General features: G+C 43.3%; 1 protein-coding gene across 4 annotated transcripts in view; it reads left to right on the forward strand.

The window, feature by feature from the left end:
- The first annotated feature begins 287 nt into the window (after positions 1-287).
- The window catches only part of kif21b (kinesin family member 21B), a 122,725-nt gene continuing 97,633 nt past the window's right edge, over positions 288-25,379 (forward strand). For all 4 annotated transcript variants that reach the window (XR_013548849.1, XR_013548850.1, XR_013548851.1 and 1 more), the window contains exon 1: positions 288-516. Coding sequence is in view for 1 of the 4 variants with exons in the window: in XM_078420724.1 (XP_078276850.1) it covers positions 440-516 (77 nt within the window). In the remaining 3 variants the exon portion in view is untranslated. The remainder of the gene's footprint in view (positions 517-25,379) is intronic.

Here is a 25,379-nt window from a genome sequence, read left to right on the forward strand (position 1 = left end):
TGTGGATGATCAGCCATGATCACAATGAATGGCGGTGCTAGCTCGAAGGGCCGAATGGCCTCCTCTTGCACCTATTTTTGGACGTGAAATGTCCCTCCCCCCCCAGTGTTGTCACCTGCTCCGCTGCTATTGGGCAGTGCAGCGTGAGAGCCCGCCCACCCGCTGGGGATGCGCGGCTGCGGTTGGGTGGCGCGGCCGTCAGTCAGCGGCGGGGCAGCGGCTCGGTTGCCTGGCAACAGGCGCCGGGGGCCGCGCTGGATGTTGCATTGCGGAGTGGCAGCGCAGCGGATACAATGTAACACAGGATGTAGCAAATGCAAGCAACGCTGTCCCGCTGCCGTCCGCTGCAACATGACACGGCCCCAACACCGTGGAGAATGCACCTTCATTTGAACCCTCAAATCACCTCAGAGAGCAACCTGGCGCTCTCACCCACTGCATGCAGCTTGCCCAGCGCCCGCTGCCCTTCATAATGGCGACTCATCAGGACGGCTGTAGTGTCAAAGTCGCATTAAGGTAAATCCTCATCTATTATTGGGTCGAGTCAGACATTGCCCAAATTGTACCCATTTCTAGGAGCCAGGACGCCATTGTGCAACCGTGCAAGCCTCCGAGGAGGTGACAGGGCTTCTTAATTGGGTTGCATTTTTGCACAATATTCTGCTGCGTGAATTGTGTCATTTGTCATTGACACTTGGACAAACGGTCGCATACGGACCGATTCTCTGCCTTGACATTGACTGTTTCTCGATTGTGCGGTTAATGTCCCAAAGGCAACGGGTTTCCATCAAAGCACTGTGAATATGAACCAAATTACTGCGTTGTGACCATTCGCCGAATTACTGCATTGTGAGAACGAACCAAGTTTCTGGATTGTGTAAATGAACCAAATTTCTGCGTTGTGAAAATGAATCAAATTTCTGCATTGTAAGAAATGAACTAAATTTCTGGATTGAGGAAATGAACCAAAATTCTAGATTGCGAAAATGAACTAAATTTCTGGTTTGGGAAAATGAATCAAATTTCTGCTTCGTGTAAATTTCTGGGTTGAGAATGTGAAACTCATTTCTCGATTGTGAAACTGAACCAAATTGCTCCTTTGTGAATATGAACCAAAATACTAGATTGTGTAAATTAGCCCAATTTCTGCATTGTAAAAATGAAGCAAATTTCTGGATTGTGAAAATGGACCAAATTTCTGGATTTGTGAAACTGAACCAAAGTGCCCTTTTAAACCCTGGGGAACTGCAATAAATGCTACCGTGGCAGGTTTAATGTCGTATTCTTTCAAATACACTTGTGTGCAAACCGTTTTACCTCTGCAAACGCGTGGTCTTTGTTCATCAAAGTGACGAAGCGGTTAAAATGGGGAGGGAACAGAATTATTTCCAGGGTTAGGGAAAGGATACCCCCCGGGTGTGATTGGGGAGGAATAATGCTTTGGATCAGATGATAAGAGTTAAGGGTGAATTGTGAAGAGGTTCGGCAGTGTGCGATGCTGGTCTTGTCAATAGGTTTCTGCCACCAACCATCCCATCCCCATAAAAGGATGTCAATGATATTTTCACGTTTACTAATGAACGATCGTTCGGAAGTGGATGTATTGTGAAATATGTGGTGGGTATTTTGTAGTGAATATCATGCAGTTCCATTTGACAACAGTGACCATCTTTAAGTAGCAATACACGCCTCTATCGGACTGCTTTAAAAACGAGAACAAAGAATGTATGTAGGGGCTGGAACGTTTTGCCCAGAAAAAGTATCGAGGAATAAATAAACTACTGTTAATTTACACTCAGGCTATAATTGAGGCAAAGATGGGAGGAAGAAATGAAAATGAAGCTGTGAAGTCGGAGAGTAGAGGGCAGAATATTTAATTAGCCCTGTGGTTGCTAGTTTTAATCCCCCTCCATCCTCCTGATTATGCTAATTTGGAGGTATTTCATCAAATAATTATAATTTATTAACTGATCGCTGTTGACTACTTTTTGATTTTGGTATGTGTATCATCTACATCATATGTGGAGACAATGGGCTTCCGTCAAAATACTGGATAATTGGATCATACTCAAGTTATTTCGAAATACAGGCATACACTGATTGGCAGCTACCTTTATGTGTCTATCCTTGGACACACCATAGCCTGCCTCATCCAAGACTTCATTCGCGCTGTTTGACCTTGGACCCAGCCATCATTAAAGAGGATTTCTTCTTACAGAAATAAACTAAAAGTGCAGAGAATAATTACAGCTGGATTTTAATACTATAAGTCAGACTCTTTAACAGCATGACATTTTGGGTTAAAAAAATCTACTCATTGAGCTGCATCCTGGTAAATAATTGATTCAATGATGCTCTATTGTCACATGTACCTAGGTAGAGTGAAATTCTTTGTTTTGCATACAATCCAGTAAAATCATACTATTGTATGGCATCAAAATATGGCAGTGCCTGCATGTGTAAATATGCAAAATAATTTCACTGTGCATATGTGACAAATGAAGCACATGGAACCATTAGACAAGCTAGTTTTCTGATATACTTAATTATTTTGAAATGAATTGGATGAGAAATTTTGAATTCAATCGATGACAGCATTATGCAATACGATGACAAAGCTTATTATGGTTTTAGTTTCTTGGAGAAACAAACCTTCTTAATGCTAAATTAACATTAGGATTTAATCTACCAGCAGCTTAATTACCTTATGTTCAACTTAATTAGCAAATGAATTCCTTTTCTTGAGCAAGTTCCTGATCTACAAAACCTAATTAAAAACAAATTTTTGGTTTGAGACAATAGCTTCTCAGACCCATACAATTTATCTTCATGAAAGGGGTCTGTAAAACAAAATAATGATTTTATATCACGCCTCTTTCGCCATGGGTCGTCTCTGCTTTAAAAATCTGGGATTAAATTTAACTGAATTGTCTTCTGAGGCAATCCCTTGAGACTGCAGATGCTCTCCCCCTGCCCCCTCCATCTGTATTCTTTCCTCTGGTTTCATAATTTGCACCTCTTGTATCCTCATCTCACACTTTATGACTTTTTATCTCTAACCTTTGTCCAACCATCTGCCAATCAAAACCCCCCCTCAGTTGTATCCTCTATCCACCTACACTTGCCAGGCTTTGTCCTGCCCCTCCCAACCTCTCTTCCAGCTTTCTGCCCCCTCCATGCCATCCAACACAATCAATCTGAAGAAGAGTCCCTACCCAAAACATCACCTGTCCATGTCCTACAGAGATGCTGCCTGACCCGCTGAGTATTCCAGCACCTCGTGACTTTTTTTTCCATAAACCAGCGTCTCTGGCTCAGTTTGTCTCCTTATTGCTTCCATTCCAGTTCTGCAGAGGCGGCTGATGTGGGCCTCTCTCACAGATGGTGCATGGGATGTTAAACGGGATTGGAGGTTGGGGGGGGATTGTAAAGCAGTTCACTCTGGTCTACATTGTACTTCTAATGCAGGGACTTGAAGCTCGCGATACCATTCTGCTCCACTTGGATCAGTTGTGGAGGCTTCCAAGAGTTGGTGGGAAGTTGGAATTTTTTTCAAGGTGGTTTTTAGAACGTCCTTGAGTCTTTTGTTTATTTTTTGTGCCTACCATTGAAGATCATGGAATAGTGAGTTTGGGAAGACATGTGAACAAAATGCTGGAGTAACAGTGCAAAGAGAAGGAGTAATTTCTTTAGTCAGAGGGTGGTGAATCTGTGGAATTCATTGCCACAGATGGCGGTGGAGGCCAAGACATTGGATATTTTTAAGGCGGAGATTGACAGTTTCTTGATTAGTAAGGTTGCCAAAGGTTATGGGGAGAAGGGGGGAGAAGGGAGGATAATGGGGTTGACAGGGAAAAATAGATCAGCCATGACTCAATGGGCCGAGTGGCCTAATTCTACTCCTATATCTTATAGTGTTATGGTCTTACGGTAACTCAGCGTAACTCACCAGACCCGCCGAGTTCCTCCAGTACTTTGTGTTCTACTTTAGATTCCAACATCCTTGTGTCTACATGTGAATACAGGCTGTAGGAGCCATTTGTGTTTATTAGCTATCCTACAATATTATATTATTTTGTATCTTGCTGTATTATTTTTGGGCACTTGGGGGTTGTCGTGAGATGAATACTAAGCTTACATATATGGGCATGTGTGCATATATGGACTGGGAGGAGCCAGGGGAGGAGCCAGAATTATGAGTATAATTGGGAAGGCAATGACGTTATGCGTTAGGCACGAGAGGAGCCTGGCAAGATATAAATTCTTACCAGATCTATGACTAGAGATATACTAATCTGTTTGTATTACTACTTCAATAAACGACTAATTAAACTGAAACGGCGTGAAGATCTCTCTGTTGTTTGCGTCAAGAATGATCGCTCCACTCCTTTCGTGAAAGTGATAAGCTTAAGGACTTTATTGGGAAGGACTATGTTGCCGCTAGACAGACAATCCCCCTCCAACCCGAAACATCATCTATCCATGTTCTCCAGAGATGCTGTCTGACCCGCTGAGTTACTCCAGCACTTTGTGTCTTTCTCTGCCCAGTGGAGCCAGTTGAGTGTAGTTGGGGCCTCAAAGATGAGGACTTTCATAGGTTTTGGGAGCAGAATTAGACCATTTGGCCCATCAAGTCTACTCCGCCATTCAATCAAGACATCTATATTTTCTTCACAACCCCATTTTCCTGCCTTCTCCCCATAACCCTTGACACCCTTGCTGATCAAGAATCCATCAATCTTCACCTTAAAAATATCCATCGACTTGGCCTTCACAGTCATCTGTGGCAATGAATTCCACAGATTCACCGCCCTACGTCTAAAGAAATTCCTCCTAGTCTCCTTACTAAAGAATCCTTGGCCTGGAAGAAGATACTGACATTGATTTGTTTGTCTTACCGGTGGTATCATTAGGGGATTTCGCTGAGGCAATATTGGCTCCAGGTTGTAACCGACTCATAAAACATTCAGTTCTGCAAATATTGCCAGTAAACATAGAAACATAGAAAATAGGTGCAGGAGTAGGCCATTCGGCCCTTCGAGCCTGCACCGCCATTCAATATGATCATGGCTGATCATCCAGCTCAGTAACCTGTACCTGCCTTCTCTCCATACCCCCTGATCCCTTTAGCAAAAAGGGCCAAATCAGTAACAAAGAAATTGTTCAATTATAAGTATTAAAAAAAAACTTTCAATAATTATTTGCAGTGGACTTTAGACTTTCGAGATACAGTGTGGAAACAGGCCCTTCGGCCCGCCGAGTCCATGCTGACCAGCGATCACCCCATTCACCAGCACTATCCTCCACACTAGGGACAATTTACAGTCTTTACCGAAGCCAATTAACGTACAAACCTGTACGTCTTTGGAGGGTGGGAGGAAACTGGAGCACCCGGAGAAAACCCACGCGGTCACAGGGAGGACGTACAAACTGCGTACAGACAACACCCGTGGTCAGGATCGAACCCAGGTCTCAGGCGCTGTAAGGCAGCAACTGTGCCCCCCCCCCCCCCCCCCCCAGTAGATTGTGCAAATTAAAGATATTGGCAGAAAGTACTATTTTAAATAAACTGACCTAAAATTATGATTAGCAGCTGGAAGTAATTGTAAACGTTCTCTGATGCGATCTGACAAGCATATTGTCACTCTTGCAATTATTTCTTTGTTCGTAACAAAAATCGAATGGCATTGAAATGTGGTTTATATTGATGAGCTCCAGGGAAGTTTGTGACCCAAAAAATGACAATGAAAGTTCATCAGCCTTATAGTACACATTGTTCTTATTTTGGTTAAAATGAAGCCCAGTTCCTGTTAGCAGCTTCAGTCGCGAGAGTTACCAGATCTTCACCTGTCAGTAATTCTCTTGACCGGAGCAGCTACTAATACGTTCCATGTGCAAACATGGACTTCCGATCATCAATTTTCAGAGTTGCTCGGTAAAGAATCAGGAAGTGCCAGTGACATGTGGTTTCAGTAAGGATGTCGGCCCACTGTTGACTTTGAACCTAATTTTTGAACTGCCATTGTGTGTGAGTGTATCTAACTAATTGGCAGAAAAAAAGATTGTTGAAGATCTTCATTGTTCAACGTAACGTGCTTGGCTTGCAAAGGAACGTTTTGTTGTTTAGTGTGTTTGAATTGAACATGAATTAAACTGATTATAGAAAACCTAATTGTCAGTTTCAGTGGGTTTTTTAAGATAAAGTTAAAGTTGTTCTGGGGTGTGGTACAGGCAATGCAGATTTCTATGCTGTCGACAATGTATGTTCAGGTCCACCACTGATTTTCCAGCACCCTTGGTTCCAGAATCTTTCTGGATTATCCATTTTACCGGACCAACAGAGGCCATGGCCTTGGGGGGCCCGAGATACCGGCCTGTGAAGTCGGCCTCGGAGGTTGACTATGAGAACGGATCTGCCGGCTCCGGCCGGGCTGGAGTTCCGGAACCTCAGCCGCAGGGGGAAAATTCGACCCGCCGATTGGCCATGGTGAGGTTGAGATTGGCCACCTCACCGAGGCACCACATTTCCAAGGGGACTTCCGGGGGAGATTTCAAGTTCACTCTTGTAATTTTGTCCGGAGTAAAGGACATGCCGGACCACCAGTTGCCAGAAAATTGATTGTGGACGTATTCATTTCAGCCTTTTTCTCCTGTAAGAATATCCTTTCATAAAAATTCTCAAGTGCCAACCCCTGTTACTATAATAGATTTGAATCTTGATGTTGAGAATATTAACGATTAATTTAGGTTCAATATTGTCACATGCACCAAACTACAGTGAAAAGCTTTGTTGAGCATTCTACCCAATCAGATCAGATAATACTATACATAAATACAATCAACCTAAACTCAAGTTCATTAGGTATATCAAAGGGGAAGATACAGAGCGCAGAATATAGTTCTCAGCATTGAAGCGCATCCATTCCAGAGACAAAGTCCAATGTCCGCAATGGGGGTAGAGGTGAATCGAACAGTACCCCAGCTTTTGGAAGGACCGTTCAGAAGCCTGAGAACAGAGGAGAAGATGCTGTTCCTGAGTCTGGTGGTGAGCGCTTTCAAACATCTGTATCTTCTGCCCGACGGAAGCTGCGAAAAGGAGGAAGGACCGGGGAGGCACAAGTCTTTGATTATGTTGGCTGCTATTCCAAGGCAACGTGAAGTGTAGATGGAGTTGGTGGTGGGGAGTCTGGTCTGTGTGATGGACTTTGCTACATCTATTAGTCCAGGAGAACAGGCGAGATTTGAAGCATGTCCCATTGCAAATGGAAAGATGCCAGTCACCTTAGCCTTTGTCAGTTTGTTATATATTAAACAAGAGCTCAGATTATAACATTTTTCACATGTGAGAGATATGTTATCTGTTTTAGTAATGGTGGTCATGAAACTGGTATGTTAAAAAAAAACTTGGTTGATGTGTCTGTCAGGAAAGATGATTGGCTATCTTTTCCTGATGTGACCCATGTAATTTCATAACCTCAGTGGTTGCATTTTAACTTCAACTTTTGAAATGATTTAGCAAAGCACAGAGTTCAGGGACAATTAGGGACGTGCGATGAGTGCCAGCCTCACAGCGCCAGGGACCCGGATCATTCCCGACTACAGGTGGTGACTGTACGTAGTCTGTACGTTCTGCCTGTGACCACGTGGGTTTTCTCTGGGTGCTCCGGTTTCATCCAACATTCCAAAGACTCCAGATTTGTAGGTAAACGGTTTTCTGTAAATTGTTCCGAGTGTGTTGGATAGAACTAGTATACAGGTGATTGTTGGTCGGTGCGGACTCGATGAGCCAAAGGGCTTGTTTCCACACTCTCTAAACTAAACTAAACTTAGAAAATATCTAAAACATTCCAAATATATTAAAAATATTGGCATTGGTTTATAATTGTCGTGTGTACCGAGATACAGTGGAAAAACCTTTGTTTGTCCAATTAAATCAGATGGTATTTTACATTAGTACAATCATAGTACTAATGAGAAATATACCAGCGTGCAGAGTATAGTTTACAGCATAATATTGTTACAGTCACTGGGAAAAAGTCCAATATCTGCAATGAAGGGGTTTGGAAAATCAAAACTACACCCTAGCTGATGGGGAGGGCCATTCAGTCGGCTGATAATAGAAGTGAAGAAGTTTTAGAAACAAAGAACTGTAGATGCCGGATTGCAAAAAAGGACAAGTTGCTGGAGTAACTCAGTAGGACTGGCGGCATCTCTGGAGAACATGGAAACCGTTTCGGGTGGGGACCCATCTCTGGAGAACATGGAAACCGTTTCGGGTGGGGACCCATCTCTGGAGAACATGGATGCTGTTTCGGGTTGGGACCCTTCTTCAGACATGAGTATTTCCCTTCTTCAGACATGAGTATTTCCCTTCTTCAGACATGAGAATTTCCCTTCTTCAGACATGAGTATTTCCGTTCTTGACACGAGTATTTCCTCATCCCATCAAAAAATATGGAATTGGCTCATTAGTTTCCTCATATGCCAGTTTGAAATCCCAGATTCTTTTTCGAAAACATAAAAAATGCACACGTTATGCAGTGGTAACATCTATATTCTGTTTGTTTTCCATTATAAACATTTATTATTAACTCGGCCACGTGGAATTTCTCCCTGACTGTCCACTGATTTTATAAACCTGTGTCAAGGCACTTGCATTATCATTATCCTAAATTAAGAAAAAGGACTAAGAGAAAGGGATTACTTTACTGAGTGTTTTGATAGGTGTTGAAATAATAAGGGCTTGGAAAAATATACCATCTTTTCCGTGCATTTCAATTCTGTCCTTGAAATTTTCTTTGTCTTCCTGTCTCACTTGATTCAGTATCTCTTTCATTGGAGATCAGAACTGGTGTGACCTGACCAGGCTCCCGTGTAAGTTAATTATTTCTAAGGTGCAGAGATATAAATTAATACCTTTGTGTTTCATTAACATTTTAAATTGCTTTGCTGACATGCTATTTTTTCATAATGAGTTCATCTGTATTCTGAAACGTTTCCGATGTCCTGCTCTCTACCCTTGCATTTTATTTAAGGTGCTGGTGATGTTTCTGTGAAAACATCATCACTGCCTTTTTAAAATTCACTATATACTTGCTGACTATCGATCACCCGTTCACACCAGTTCTGTTGTCCCACTTTCACACCCACTCCCTACGCACTGGAGGCAATTTGCAGAGGCTATTTAATTTACAAACCCACATGTTATTGGGACGTGGAAGGAAACTGGAGCACCAGGAGGAAACCCACACGGTCCCAGGGAGAACGTTCAAACTGCACACAGACAGCGCTGTGAGGCAGCAGCTCTACCAGCTGCACCTCTGGCACCGTTTATAATATTTAATTTTTCGTTAGTGCCAGCACACATCATAGTGCGATATCTTTTCCGGTTTATTTTGTTTATTAAAATGTTTTTCAAACCATTCTGTGTAAATAATGTAGTCCTTCAAGCTCAGAAATAAAATGTGAATGTATTCAGGAAAACAACTTGCAGGTAATTGTACGACCATGTTATTTAGTACTATTTGAATTTGTTGAAAAAACTATCTAGAAATAAAAACTGGCTGAATGTCTGACCTACTAGCTGTGCCTAATGTTACTTTTTATTTGTACATAAATTAGGTTAGAGAGAGCGACCCAGAAGAGAGACAGGGAGACGGGGAGAGGAGAGACAGGGAGAGGGGGAGACAGGGGGAGACGGAGAGGAAAGAGAGGGGTGAGACAGGGAGTGGGGGAGATGGAGAGGGGGAGACAGGGAGAGGGGGAGATGGAGAGGGGGAGACAGGGAGAGGGGGAGACAGGGAGAGGGGGAGACGGAGAGGAAAGAGGGGGAGACGGAGTGGGGGAGACGGGGAGAGGAGGAGACAGGGAGAGGGGGTGACGGGGAGAGGGAGACAGGGATATAGGGGCGACGGAGAGGGGGAGGCGGAGGGGAGATGAAGAGGGGAGACAGGGAGAGGGAGGGACAGGAAGAGACAGAGAGGGAGAGAGACAGGGAGAGAGAGAGAGAGAGAGAGAGAGAGAGAGAGAGAGAGAGAGAGAGAGGCAGACAGACAGACAGTGAGTTGTGGTTTAGTGATGCATGTCAGAAATGTAAGCATGGGGAACAATAGTCCCTGACCAAAAAGTGCACTGTAGGTGGGTAACTGCACAGGGTAACTGTTTCTAGAAGGTGAATTGAGTCACGAGCATCAAAAATAATTATTTGGCTTGCGCGTGATTCTCTAATTCTCCAACAGAGCACCATTTGGTTTCATTCCTATTACACTTCCCAATGCCAGATGGTGTTTGATTGCAGTCATGTTGAGCTGATGTGGATTACAGAATTTGAAATCACCAGTGTGCAATTAATAAATTAAATTGCATGTCTCATTGTGCTTATGTAGAACACAAAATACTGAGTAACTCAGCAGGTCAGACAGCATCACCGGAGGACATGGATAGGTCACGTTTCGGTTTGGGACCCTTCTGCTGATTGCAGTGGGGAAGAAATACTGGAAAAGCTCCCTTTTTGTTTCCTTTGAATTTCTAGCCTTTGCCCACCCATCTGGCTTTCAATACCCCCCTCACCTTTATCAACCTATCACTTATTAGGCTTTGTCCTGCTACTACTTTTTTTCCAGCGTGTTTGTGTGCTAAAGAGTTTACTGATTTGGAGAACATCTGACCAGTATGAAGAAGGGTCCCGACCTGAAACGTCGCTTATCCATATTCTCCAGAGCTGCTGCCTGACCCACTGAGTTATTCCAGCACTTTTTGTTCTACGCAAGATTCCAGCATCTGCAGTTTCTTGTGTCTACAATCTGTTGTATTTATGTTTGATTATCACATAAAATCTTCAAATAAAATAATTTTTAAAACTGAAATTTAAATTTGCAATTCTCTCCATTATGTCCAAATAAAAGAGGGAGTGAATTAATTTCTAGTAACTGACAGCCGATGAAAGAAAAAAAAGAACTTGTTTCCATGTCAACCCACGTACAGAAAATCTGCTTATGGGCTAACATCAGATTAAGTTTCTTGTTGCTAGATTACTCAAAGTAAGGAAGATTGTATTTCAATATGTATTGACGCTAATTTAAGCAAACAGTGCAACATTTGCAGCACAGTAACAGAATACAGAGCAGTCCAGCACTAGAACAGGCCCTTCGGCCCACAATGTCTGTGTTGAACATGATGTCAAGTAAATCTCTGCCTGCATGTGATCCATTCCCTGCGTATCCATGTGCCTATCTACAAGGTTTTTAAATGCCACTATCATATCTGCCTCCACCTCCAGTGTGCTCCAGGTATCCACCACCCTCTCTGTTCAAAAAGAACTTGCTCCACACATCTCCTCTAAAGTTTACACCCCTCCCCCCATCTTAAAGTTATGTCTGCTTGTGTTTGAAAATACCACCCTGGGGAAAAGGGTTCTGACTGTCTATCCTAACTATGCCTCTCATAATTATATGTACTTCTATCAATATGTTCATAAGACAAGGAGCAGAATGAGGCCATTCCGCCCATCGAGTCTGCTCTGCCACTCGATCATGGCTGATCTATTTTTCCGTCTCAACCCCATTCTCCTGCCTTCTCCCCATAACCTTTGACATCCTTATTAATCAAGAATCTACCAATCTTCGCTTTAAAAACCCCAATGACTTGGCCTCCACTGCCGTCTGTGGCATAGAATTCCACAGATTCGCCATCCTCTGGTTGAAGAAATTCCTCCTCATCTCCTTTCCAAATTGCTCCTTTCACAACCACTCTACCAGGCCTTTCACTATTCGGTCTTCCCTCAGCATCTGACGTTCCAGAGAAAACCATCCATGTTTGTCCGCAAATGAAGTAGTGGGGGAAACGTTAAATAATTATTTTGGATTAGTCTTCATGGTGGATGACTATTAAATTTGTAGTAGAAGACATTAACATTGAAGTAAAAAAACAAAACAAAAATCAAATTAGATTTGCTTTACTTGCCAATGCGGAGATTAAAATGAACCTGATTAAATTCCAGCTGGAAGGATCAGATGAAGATAAAGGTGCTTTCCAGTGATGCACTTATATTTGCACTACAAGTCCACCCTTGGTCCCAGAGCCTTTCTGGATTATCTGGTTTGCCGGACCAACAGAGGTCACGGCCTCCGAGAGGAGTCCAACGGAACCGTAACGGCCCGCCTAGACAGCCGAGGAGCCGAGATACCGACCCACAAAGTCGGCCTCAGAAGGCAGCTATGGGAACGGATCTGCCGGCTCCAGCCGGGCCGGGGTTCCAGAACCCCGGCCCAATTCGACCCGCCGATTGCTGCAAAAGTCCTGATGAGGTCGAGATCAGCCCCCTCACCCGGCCCAGGCGCCACATTTTCTGGGGGAGGGGGGGGGGGGGGGGGGGATTTCAACTGCACCCTCGTAGTTTTTGTCCAAATTAAAGGAGGTGCCAGACCACCAGTTGCTGGAAATCCGGTGGTGGGCCTGTACATTGGACAAGAGGTTTGGGTTGAGGAGCTTTGAATTCAATGCATTTTGTCATGTACGAATGGCACAAAATCAATCTAAATGTAAATTGGCAAATTTGCTGACGTTACAAAAGTAGAGAAGATAATGGGTGTGGAGGAGGGAGCCGAGATATTAAAGAACACTTGAGACATTATGGATGTCCATCCGTAGCAGATTAAGTGTTGTTAAAGAGGCAAATGGGTCCATTTGCAGGCACAGATTTTGAAATATCGAAGGTTTAATAATCCCAAAGCCCTAATTGATGTCCACAAGATGAAGGACCCAGTGGATTTATCAAGGTTTAAAAAAATCTTATCAGACATAATTAACTCTTTAATTAATCCTGATAATTTAGTCTCTGAGAAATAGATGCCAAATGTCATTAGGTATAATTAAATTTTTGAAGCGTTTGCATTATGAAGTTCAGGAGTGCAAAACACACACATTTTTTTGGAGACAGCAGACATTTCGATCTCTCCAATGATTTTGGGATCAATGGTGTAAGAAAATAACTGCAGATGCTGGTACAAATCGAAGGTATTCATTCACAAAATGCTGGAGTAACTCAGCAGGTCAGACTGAAGAAGGGTCTCGACCCGAAACGTCACCCATTCCTTCTCTCCTGAGATGCTGCCTGACCTGCTGAGTTACTCCAGCATTTTGTGAATAAATACCTTGGGATCAATGGTCAACAGTTCTCAACACGCCTGCGTTTTAATGTTAGGTTTTGGGTATAAAAGTTGCACATTTCGAGCAAGTAATTGAGTTTAGTTTTAGATCTAGGTTTATTATTGTCATCTGTACTGAAGTGCAGTGCACAGCTTTGTTTTGCAACTAGCCAATCAAATCTGATAATGCTATACATAAAACGATCAATCAAGACCCACAGAGCTGCACAGGAAACGGGTGCTTCGACCCAGCTTGTCCATGCCAGCCAATTTGGCATACTGGGTTAGTCCCATGTGCCTGCATTTGGCCTATAACCCTCTAAACTCTTCATATCCATACATCTGTCCAAGTGTAATTTGAACAACTGTCAGCTGAAATCTTAAGACTGTGCCTTCTGTTCAGTGAAAAGATCGAGGAATGGTGATCAAATGGGTTAACAGAAGTGGGTCACAGATCAACCAGACCAAAGCAAGGCAGGATGACTCATTGGAGACCCTAGGAACTGCAGATGCTGGTTTACAAAGAGTAGCACACAGTGTTGGAGTAACTTAGTGGGTCAGGCAGCATCCCAGGAGAACGTGGATAGGTGCCGTAAAAGAGGAGGAAAATTTCTTCAAAGTAGTTATTCCTTGAGGAGATTTCACAGGGGGCAGTCTGAAGAAGGATGCTGACCTGAGATACAATGTGGAAACAGGCCTTTTGGCCCACCGAGTCTGCGCCGACCTGTGATCACCCCGTACACCAGCACTCTCCTACACACCAGGGACAATTTACAGAAGCAAATTAACCTTTAATGGTACACGTGACCAAAAACAAACTTTGGGAGGAAACCGGAGAACCCGGGGAAAACCCACATGGTCATAGGGAGAATGTAGAAACTTGGTACAGACAGAACCCGTAGTCAGGACCGAACACGGGTCTCTGTGCTATCTGACAGTGCGGCTCATTCCTATTCCAGTGAAGCTTGGAGCATGAACCAAACAATTCTGTTTTCAGCGTAAACTAGAAATTGGGGAAACTCAACTGCCTCCAGGAGGAGGATGAGGGGTGATGGTGAGAGGCTTATAAGATCATGAAGGGAATAGATCGGGTAGATGCAAGAGGCTTTTACCCAGGGTAGGGGAATCCAGAACCGGAGGCCATAGGTTTAAGGCGAGGGGGGAAAGACTTAATAGGAACCTGGGAGGTGGTTTTTTTATGCAAAGGGTGGTATATGGAGCGAGCTGCCATAGGAGGTATTTGAGGCACGTACCATCACGATGTTTAAGAAACATTGAGACAGGTACATGGATAGGGTACGTCTAGAGGGATATGGGCCAAATGTAGGTAGGTGGACTAGTGCTGATGGGGCATGTTGGTCGGCGTGGGCAAGTTTTGCCTGGAAGAGCTTGTTTCCACGCTATTTGACTCTATGACCTCCTCTGGCAGCTTGTTCCATATACCCGCCACTCTTTGAGTGAAAAAAGTTGCCCTTTGGGTTCCTATTAAATATTTCCCCCCGCACCTTAAACTGATAGTTTTTGACTGCCCTACCCTGGGAAAAATACTCTGTTCATTCACCCTGTCAATTCCCCCTCATGATTTTACACTCATAACATCACCCAAAGGATCATTTAGCGCAATGGATTCAACTATTGGAAACCTGTTCTCGGTTATTAAAGATGTGTTAACACCTTCACGGAAGACAGCGTTCAGCACTACCCGACCATAAAAAGCCATGACATCATGGTTACATATGGCGCTTCTTCCTCTGATGTACCCTTTGAGTCTAATATTTGAAGACATCGCCTGGCCAGGCCGACCCTGCAACTCTGACCCATTGCCGCTGCCAGAAGAGCAGGCCTTTATGGCCTAATTAAGACTCCAACATTTAAAGATAAATTTCGGACTTGAAGGGTACAGGATGGTGCCTGAAAAGTGGCGACTAGTGATACAGTGCAGAAACAGGCCCTTCGGCCCACTGAGTTCACGCCAACCAGCGATCACCCCATACACTAGCACAATCCTACACACTAGGGACTATTTACATTATGTACTGAAGCTAATTAACCTACAAACCAGTTCGTCCGTGGAGTGTGGGAGGAAACCGGAGCACCCAGGGAAAACCCACACGGTCACAGGGAGAACGTACAAATTCCGTACAGACAGCACTCACGGTCAGGATTGAACCTGGGTCCCTGGCACTGTAAAGCAGCAACTCTACCACTGTACCACCTTGCTGTCCACTCTTGTGTGTAGACTCCGTGGTCTACTGTCTTACACTTGTACTTAGTATGACAGTGCCTAATGTATGGAAGGATTGGATTGGATTGGATTGGATTGGCACTGTAAAAAAAGAATTTCATTGTACTTAGGTAGATCTGACAATACAATACCACTGGACCATTGTACCATCAAATTGAGTTGAGTCAGATCTAGAGTCAAGTCAAGATCGTGTGTCCCACACAGAAGAATGAAATTCTTACTTGCAGCAGCACAATAGAATATGGAAGCATTGCACTGTAAACAATATAATAAATGGAAAAAAAAGGTCTATATATATATACAGACTGAAGAAGGGTCTCGACCCGAAAAGTCACCCATTCTTTCTCTCCTGAGATGCTGCCTGACCTGCTGAGTTACTCCAGCATTTTGTGAATAAATACCTTGGGATCAATAGTCAACAGTTCTCAACACGCCTGCGTTTTAATGTTAGGTTTTGGGTATAAAAGTTGCACATTTCGAGCAAGTAATTGAGGTTAGTTTTAGATCTAGGTTTATTATTGTCATCGGTGACCTGCTGAGTTACTCCAGCATTTTGTGATACCTTCTATATATATATATATACACACTGAACATTGTTTTATACATATATGTTATATTTATATAAATGTAAAAATGAACTGTATATATATTATATATCTATATATATATACACTACATTCATAAATACACATTAAAACAAACAAACAATAACAGTGCAAAAAGAGAAAATCAAAACCCCTAAGTCTATGTAGTTCAAAGCTTTTTTGAAGGTTGTAGTTTAATAGCCTGATAGTTGTTGGGAAGAAGCTGCTCCTGAACCTGGACGTTACAGTTTTCAGGCTCCTGTATCTTCTTCCCGATGGCAGGAGTGTAATGAGAGTGTGACTAGGGTGGCGTGGGTCTCTGGTGTTGCTGGCTGCCTTTTTGAGGCAGCGTCCCCTGTAAATCCCTTCAATGGTGAGGAGGTCAGTAGCTGTGATGGACTGCGTGGTGTCCACCACTTTTTGCAATCTTCTTCGATCCTGGGCGTTCGAGATGCCGAACCAGGCCATGATGCAACCAGGCAATCATGAGTTCTGAAAAAAATGTCACTTTGTACAAATTATAGATTTTTGCTTCTCCCCAAAGAACAGTTTGTTTAAAGATCATTAATTTGTTGAATGTTCTGCAACATCTTGCTGCGTCTCTTTGGGATCAGGTGTCCATCCCCAGAGTTTGAATTTAACCCTGGTAAATTAAGGCTTAAAACAGTCCCGACTCTGATTCAACCAGATGTCAGATGTGAGTGGTGCTCTGTCCCATGAGGCTGCATGATAGATTCAGGAGCTGGACAAGTGTCAGTGTACAGTCCCACTGATGGCCAACAAATGCTCCTACAATAACATCAATCTGTTTCCCATTAACAATCGTTCACTGCTGTTTTATTCCTCAGTGCGTCGATCAGTAAACTCATCTTGCAAGACCCAACGGTATGAACATTGTTTAGGAAGGAACTGCAGATGCTAGTTTAAATCGAAGATCAAGACAAAATACTGGAGTAATTCTGCAGGACAGGCAGCATCTCTGGAGAGTAGGAATGGGTTGCTTTTCAGTTCAAGACCCTTCTTCAGACTCTATGAATATTATTTAATTTAGTTTCGAGGTACAGCGGAGAAACAGGCCGTTTGGCCCACTGAGTCCGCATTGACTAGCTATCACCCCATACGCTAACATTATCCTACACAGTAGGAACAATTTACACTTTATAAAAGCCAATTAACCTGCAAACCTGTACGTCTTTGGAGTGCTTGAGGAAACCGGAGCACCCGGAGATACAAGGAGTATGTTCAAACTATGCACAGATAGCATCACCGTAGTCAGGATCGAACCTGGGTCTCTGGCGCTGTAAGGCAGCAACCCATTTTGCACGACCCAATGGCGTGAACATTAAATGCGCCAATTTCAAGTAATATTGAGAGGTTGGACGGAAAGGTGGTTTTCTCTGGAGCATTGGAGGGAGATCTGATAGAAGTACATAAAATTATGAGAGGCGTTAATAGGATAGGCAGTCATGGTTGTGAATCTGTGGATGAGGCTGTGGAGGCCAAGTCATCGGGTATTTTTAAAGAGGAGATTGGCTTTTCGATGAGTAAGGGAGTCAGGGATTATGGGACGAAGGCAGGAAATTAAGGGTGAGAGGGAAAGATAGATCGGTCATGATTGAATGGTGGAGTACACTAAATCGGCCGAATGGCCTTCTTCTGCTCTTATGACATAGGAACTTATGAATCTTCAAACTTCAGGATTTAAAAGACATTGGCCAGTGCCTGGAACATGCTGCTGGGGCAGTGGTGGAGGCAGATATAATAGTGGTATTTAAGAGACTTTTGGATATGCGCATGGATATTTAGGGAATGGCGGGATATGGAATGCATGCAGGCAGATCAGAGTTGGTCTTGACATCGTGTTCAGCACAGAGATTGTGGGGCGAAGGGCCTGTTCCTGTGCTATATTGTTTTACATTCTACACAGAAATAGTTGTATTGGTAAATTGCTTATGAAAAGATAGATTCTTTATGAAGAGTTAATTTCGGAAGGTTACTTCTCTCTTGTTACGGTCTAGCAGATGGCCAAAACCTTGAAGGCAGCGAGATATCCTTTGAAATTTCTCTCTGCCCGAAAGTGCAGGTTAATTCTCCCCAGAATGTAAATGGAAATGTCGAAACTCCTGATGCATCTGTTGTCTGGGCAACCGGAACAAACAATAGTGGCCAGGCCTTTTCATCAGTATCATATTCTTTGGAGCCAAGGTGGAAGATATGCTGATGGAAAGGGATGTGAAGGAATAGGAGCAGGTTTGCTGTTATGGTTGAGCGAGTAGTCAGAGTGAATGTTTTGAATGTCAACTCTATGCCGATCCTCAATCGGGCAATCAAATACATAACCAAAGATGATAGCCTAATTGCATTCTTTGTTTGAAATGTTTGAAGTTGGTTTGCCTTTGAAGCTGGATACGAAAAGTCCAGTCTTACTTTGTTATCAACCAAGCAATCTCTCCAGCACCCTGGACAACAATTTTCACTCAACAAATTTAATGAAATAACTAAACAATTCTATTCATTGCTCTTACAGGTGCTTTTGTAGACGGCAGTGGCTGCCATCTTTCTTTCATGACAGTTACTTCTGTTAAGTTTAGTTTAGAGGTACAGGATGGAAACAGGCCCTTCGGCCCACCGAGTCCATGTCGGGCGTTGATCACCCGTTCACACTAGCTCTATGTTATCCCACTTCATCATCCACTCCCTATGGCACTGGGGACAATGTACAGATGCCAATTAACCTACAAACCCGCACATCTTTGGGATGTGGGAGGAAACCGGAGCACCCGGAGGAAACCGACGAGGTTCTACCCACTGTGTCACCCATGTTTGCATCTTAAACATGTACAGATATTCTAGGTGAGCTTCTTCTCTGGTGTTAGTCTCCTGATTACAGATACAAGGATCTGCAGATGTTGGTTTACCAAGGAAAGACACAAAGTGCTGGAGTAACTCAGCGGGTCAGGCAGCATCTCTGGAGAACGTGGATAGATGACGTTTCGTGTTGAGACCCTTCTTCAGACTTCTTTTCCACAGCATCTGAAGAAGGGCCATGACCCGAAACGTCACATCTATGTTCTCCAGAGATGCTGCTTGACCCGCTGAGTTACTCCAGCACTTTGTATTGCTTTTTGTAAACCAGCATCTGCAGTTCCTTATTTAGCTTTGAGATTATAATCTGCTGGTTTATACAGGATATCTGAGTTAATGCATAGATTGTACAGAGAGGGTCATCTTGGAGTCTGAAGAAGGGACTTGATCCGAACAAAACCTATCCATGTTTTCTCTGGATGCTGCCTGACCCGCTGAGTTACTCCAGCACTTTGTGTCTTTTATGTTGGTATCATGTTGCTTAATAATTTATAGAATTTTGACTTTAAAATGTTTTTTGTTCCTATTGTACCTTGAAAAAAAAATGTGAATACCACCTTATACTATCTGTCTTTGCTCTTGTACATCAGAGCAAAACTTTGCTTTAAAAAAATGTTCAGCTGGAAATTCAATTTTAACCAGACAAAAATATATCAGGAAACCAGAAACAATAAATTCTGTATTGCATTCAACAAAATTCTCAAATTTTGTAAAATAAAGTTATCTATTGAAGGGTAACATCCCCACTCTGTTTCTCCGGTTTTATATATAATTTCCACATATGTTTTCCACTATTTTTTCTGCTTCAATATGAGTTTTTGGCTAGCACGGTGGCGCAGCAGTAGAACTGCTGGCTCACAGCGTCAAGAGTCCCGGGTTCGATCCTGACTACAGGTGCTGTCTGTACCAAGTTTGTATGTTCTCCCCGTGACCTGCATGGGTTTTCTTTGGGTGCTCAGGTTTCCTCCCACACTCCAAAGATGTAGTAGGATAAGTAGGTTAACTTACTCCAAAGTAGGTTAATTGGCTTGGTAAAATTGTAAATTGTCCCTCGTGTGTAGGATAGTGTTAGTGTGAGGGGATTGCTGATCAGTGTGGACTCGGTGGGCCGAAGGATCTATTTCTGCACTGTATCTCAAAAACTAAGCTAAACTTCTAGTTTAATGTTTCTTTAAACGGCAAAATTATATTTTGTTATCGTGCAGGAAAAGAGCCCAATGGTTTAAATGACATTCAGAATTTTTTTTTAAATGCGATATGAAGACCTGCACTTATACCTGAGTGTACAATTTGACAAAATGTTTGAAATGCATTAAAAAGTAAATGTTAATGTTTTCCACATATATTTCAGAATTAAAATGCAGAGCAGGTTAACTTGTGCTGCTGCTGCAAAATTCATCGAGCATCACAGTTGTTTGGACATTTTTTAGCAGTTATTTTATATAGAAAATTGGAGAAAAGCTTATGAGATTCTCTGGTTAGTCCTGGATTTGGCCATATTGTTACTTCCTAATCCGGGCTAAATCTGGAGGAAAGGAGATGAACAGAGTTGGATTATTATCTGATAAAAAGGAACGATAGATGCTGGTTTATAGACACAGAATGCTGGAGTAACTCAGGGGGCTTGGCAGCATCTCTGGAGAGCATGACCCTTCTTCCACTAAAAGTCTTTTAATTAGCTTCACAGTTCACAATGATGTATCCCTCTTGGGCTTACTTTTGTCACTATCCAACAATCTGCCTATCAGGAAACCCTTGGAGATCCTGATTTGTCCTGTCGGCCCTGATTTGTTCTGCTTTTTCTCGCTTCCAGTTTCCTTTATCCATTCTCTCTCTACTACAATCAGTCTGAAGAAAGATTCCCAACCCAAAACATCACCCATCCTTTTTCTCTAGAGATGCTGCCTGACCTGCTGAGTTACTACAGCATTTTGTGTCTCTCACATATGAAGAGACATCAAAAAATTTATGTAAGCCACTATTTTACATCAACTGGCGAAACTGTTGGGTATTGCCCGTCTAATAGATAGCTTTATCTCACAACAATTGATTAAACATATTCTTCTGGTGTAGTCAAAGCTATTGGTCTTGGTTTATTACTGTCACATATAGTGAGGTACAGAGAAAAGCTTTTGTTTGCATGCTATCCAATTAAATCAAATCATACTCTACATGAGTACAATCAAGCCATACACAGTACAACAGAGCGAAGAGAAAGATACCAGAGTGCAGATTATAGTGTTACAGCACTAATGTAACAGTTACAGAGAAAAAGGTCCATGATGAAGGTAGGTTGGAAGATCGGGACACACCCTAACCTCTGGGAGGACCGTTCAGTAGTATGATATCAGCAGGGAAGAACTTGTTCCAGAGTGTGGTGGCACGTACTTTCAAGCTTCTGTATCTTCTGGCAGACAGGTGCAGTGAGAAGAAGGAATGACCGGGGTGGGACAAGGTCTTTGATTATGTTGGCTGCTTTCACAAGGCAACGTGAAGTGTCAATGGAGTCGATGGTGGGGAGTCTGGTCTGTGTGACAGATGGGCTAGGTCCACAACTCTCTGCGATTTCTTGCGGTCTTGGGCAAAGCTGTCCCCACACCATGCTGTGATGCATCCTGAAAGGTTGCAATCCACTGTGCATCTGTAGAAGTAGATAAGAGTAGTTGCAGACATGCTGAACCTCCTTGGTCCTCTGAGGAAGTAGAGGCATTGGCTGTGCTTTTTTGGCCAATTATTTGACAATTTTACGTATTTGAATGTAATTTCAAAATCTGAATGGGGGGGGGGGGGGGGGGGGCAATTGAGGTGAAGAAGAAAGGACGTAGCATTTGAATTGCTCCAAATATCTTTCTTCAAGATAGTCATAAAGTTCAGAACCATGTGAAATTATTGACTAATCATAAGGTCAAAAGGAATAGAGGCAGAAATGGGCCATTCGGCCCATCAAGTCTACTCTGCCATTCAATCATGGCTGATCTACCTCTCCCTCCTAACCCCATTCTCCTGCCTTCTCCCCATAACCTCTGACACCTGTACTAATCAAGAACCTATCTATCTCTGCCTTAAAAATATCCACTGACTTGGCCTCCACAGCTTTCTGTGGCAAAGAATTCCACAGATTCACCACCTGCTGACCAACGAAATTCCTCCTCATCTCCTTCCTAAATGTAAGTCCTTTTATTCTGAGGCTGTGCCCTCTGGTCCTAGACTCTCCCACTAGTGAAAACATCCTCTCCACATCCACTCTATCCAGGGCTTTCACTATTTGGTGAATATCAATGAGGCCCCCCCCCCCCTCTTCCTTCTAAACTCTAGCGAGTACAAGCCCAGTCCTGTCATATGCTCATCATATGTTAACCCAATCATCCCTGGGATCATTCTCGTAAACCTCCTCTAGACTCTCTCCAATGCCAGCACATCCTCAGATATAGAGTCCATGGGGGCAGGATTACTAAGTTGACAGGTGACACTAAAATAGCTGGTATTGTAGACAGTGCAGATGGTTATCAAGAATTACAGTGGGATCTTGATCAACCAAGCAAGTGGGCCAAGGTATGGCAAATGGAGTTTAATTCAGGTAAGCGCAAGGTGGTGCATTTTGGGGAGTCAAACTAGGGCAGGACCTTCACAGTGAATGGTAAGGCCCTGGAGAGTGTTGTAGAGCAGAGGGATCTCGGAATACAAGTACATAGTTTCCTGAAAGTGGCATCGCAGATAGATAGGTGGTCGAGAAGGCTTTTGACATGCTGGATATCTAACAAAGCAGAGACATTAGGGCGTGGTGTTATTGGTGTTGTTGGTGAGGCCGCATGGAGTATTGTGTTCAGTTTTGGTCATCCTGTTGTAGGGAAGATTCATTGTAGTAAAAGACTGCAGTGAAGATTTATAAGAATGTTGCCAGGACTTGGGGTCTGTGCTTTAAGGAGAGGTTAGGCAGTCTAGGACTTCATTCTTTGGAGCGCAGGAGGCTGAGTGGTGATCATATAAAGGTGTATAAAATCATGAGGGGAATAGATAAGGTGCATGCACAGAGTCTTTTAGCCAGGGTAGGGGAATCAAGAACAAGAGGGCATAGGTTTAAGGTGAGAGGGGAAAGATTTAATAGGAACCTGAGGGGCAACCTTTTCACACAGAGGGCAGTGGATACGTATATATGTGCACCCAGAGGAGGTAGCTGAGGCAGGTACGACAGCAACATTTAAAAGACACTTGGACAGGTACATATTTAGGAAAGGCTTAAAGGGATATGGGCCAAACGTCGGCACACGGACTAGCTTAGATGGGACATCTTGGTCGGCATAGACGAGTTAGGCAGAAGTTCCTGTTTCCGTGCTGTATGACTCTGAATCGGGATGATGTCAGGCATGCTTTATGATGGTTTCAGTGGTTGGATTTTCCTGATGTAATGGTTTTTTTTTGTTTTAACTCTGTAATTACAGAAATTGCATGTGCTATGTATGCTTTGTTTTCAGCTTAGCCACTGGGTATGACACCGACAGACTTCAATCTTTATTTCATCTACACTTGTTTAGGTTTATTATTGTCGCATATACTGAAACGCTTTGTTTTGCATGCCATCCAAATTGATCCGATAATACTATACATAAATACAATCAAGGCAAACTCACGTACTAGACTAAACTGGAACAAAGGAGAAGATACAGAATATAGTTCTCAGTAGTGTAGGGCATCAGTTCCTTCGACAAACTCTGCAATGGGGTTTAGGTGAAGCAAACAGTACCCTAACATACGGAAGGACTGTTCAGAACCCTAATAACAATGGGGAAGAAGCTGTTCCTGAGTCTGATGGTGTGCGCTTTAAAGCTTCTGTACCTTCTGCCCGACAGGAGCAGGAAGAAGGAATGACCGGGATGGAACAAGTCTTTGATTACATTGGCTGCTTTATCGGGGCAATGTGAAATGCAGTTGAAGTTAAGGGTGGGGAGTCTGGTCTGTGTAATTGACCTATCTACATCCACAACTCTGCAATTTCTGCAGTTTTGGGCAGAGCTATTCCCAACGCAAGCTGTGCTTGGTTCAGTTTAAATTAGTTTAGTTTAGTGTAGTTTAGAGATACGGCGTGAAAACAGGCCCTTCGGCCCGCCAAGCTCGCGCTGACCAACGATCACCCATACACTACTTCTATGTTATCCCCGTTTCACATCCTACACACTAGGGGCAATTTACAGAAGCTAATTAACCTATAAACCTGCATGTTTTTGGGTTGTCGGAGGAAACCGGAGCCCACGGAGAGAAGCTCACGCGCTCACGGGGAAAATGTGCGAACTCTGTACAGGGCGGTCACGGTGGCGCAGCGGTAGAGTTGCTGCCTTACAGCGTATGCAGCGCCGGAGACCTGGGTTCGATCCTGATTACGGGTGCTGTCTGTACAGGGTTTGTACGTTCTCTCCATGACCTGCGTGGGTTTTCTCCGAGATCTTCTGTTTCCTCCCACACTCCAAAGACGTACAGGTTTGTAGGTTAATTGGCTTGGTAAATGTAAAAATTGTCCCTAGTGGGTGTAGGATGGTGTTAATGTGCGGGGGTCACTGGTCGGCGCGGACCCGGTGGGCCGAAGAGGCTGTTTCCACGCTGTATCTCTAAACTAAACTAAACACCCATAGTAAGGATCAAACCTAGGAATCTGGCACTGTAAAGCAGCAACTCTACCACTGTGCCACTGTGTCACCCACTGTGCAATAACCTTGTCCTGCCAAGCTTTAAATAATGGGAAAAGCGTATACTCCAGCCTTTATTATTTCAAAGAAGATTGAGGAAGGAATTTCTTGGCTTCTCACCAATATTTATGGCAATATTTACCAAAATAAATTGATTGTTATCACTTTGTTGTCTGGGAGCTTCTTTGCATAAATTGCCTTCTGTAGTTTCACCACTACATCAGTGACTACATTTAAAAAGATGACTACCCATAGTAAACAAGTAATATTCAAAAACAGTACAATTTAATGAAACAATTGAAAAAGAACTTGAACGAAACATAATAAACTCATTTAATTAAAAAACAATGTAAATTAAACATTCTTTGTGGGTGTACCAACCAGCCATTCCAATCAGCCAGACCTGGATTCAATCCTGACTACGGGTGCTGTCTGTATTGAGTTTGTAAGTTCTCCCTGTGACCGTGTGGGTTTACTCCGGGTGTTCCGGTTTGCTCTCACATGCCAAAGACGTGTAGGTTTGTAGGTTAATTGACTTCTGTAAATTGTCCCTAGTGTGTTGGATAGAACAAATAAACATTGGCCAGCACAGATGGCCAGCACAGATTCGGTGGGCCGAAGGGCCTGTTTCTATTTGATGAAGGGTCTCAACCCGAAACGCCGCCTATTCCTTTTTCCGGAGATGCTGCCTGGCCGGCTGATTATCTCCAGTATTTTGTGCCTATCTTCGGGCCTGTTTCTATGCCGTACCTCTAAAACAAAAAAGCTGTTGCTGCATTGGATCTTACCTAGTACAGGGTCAAGGGGAAGATTCACTGTAATGAGTTTGGGTGAATTGGAAGAACTGGCTTTATCCTTTCTC

The sequence above is a fragment of the Rhinoraja longicauda genome, chromosome 24 (assembly GCF_053455715.1).
Source record: "Rhinoraja longicauda isolate Sanriku21f chromosome 24, sRhiLon1.1, whole genome shotgun sequence".
NCBI lineage: Eukaryota > Metazoa > Chordata > Chondrichthyes > Rajiformes > Arhynchobatidae > Rhinoraja > Rhinoraja longicauda.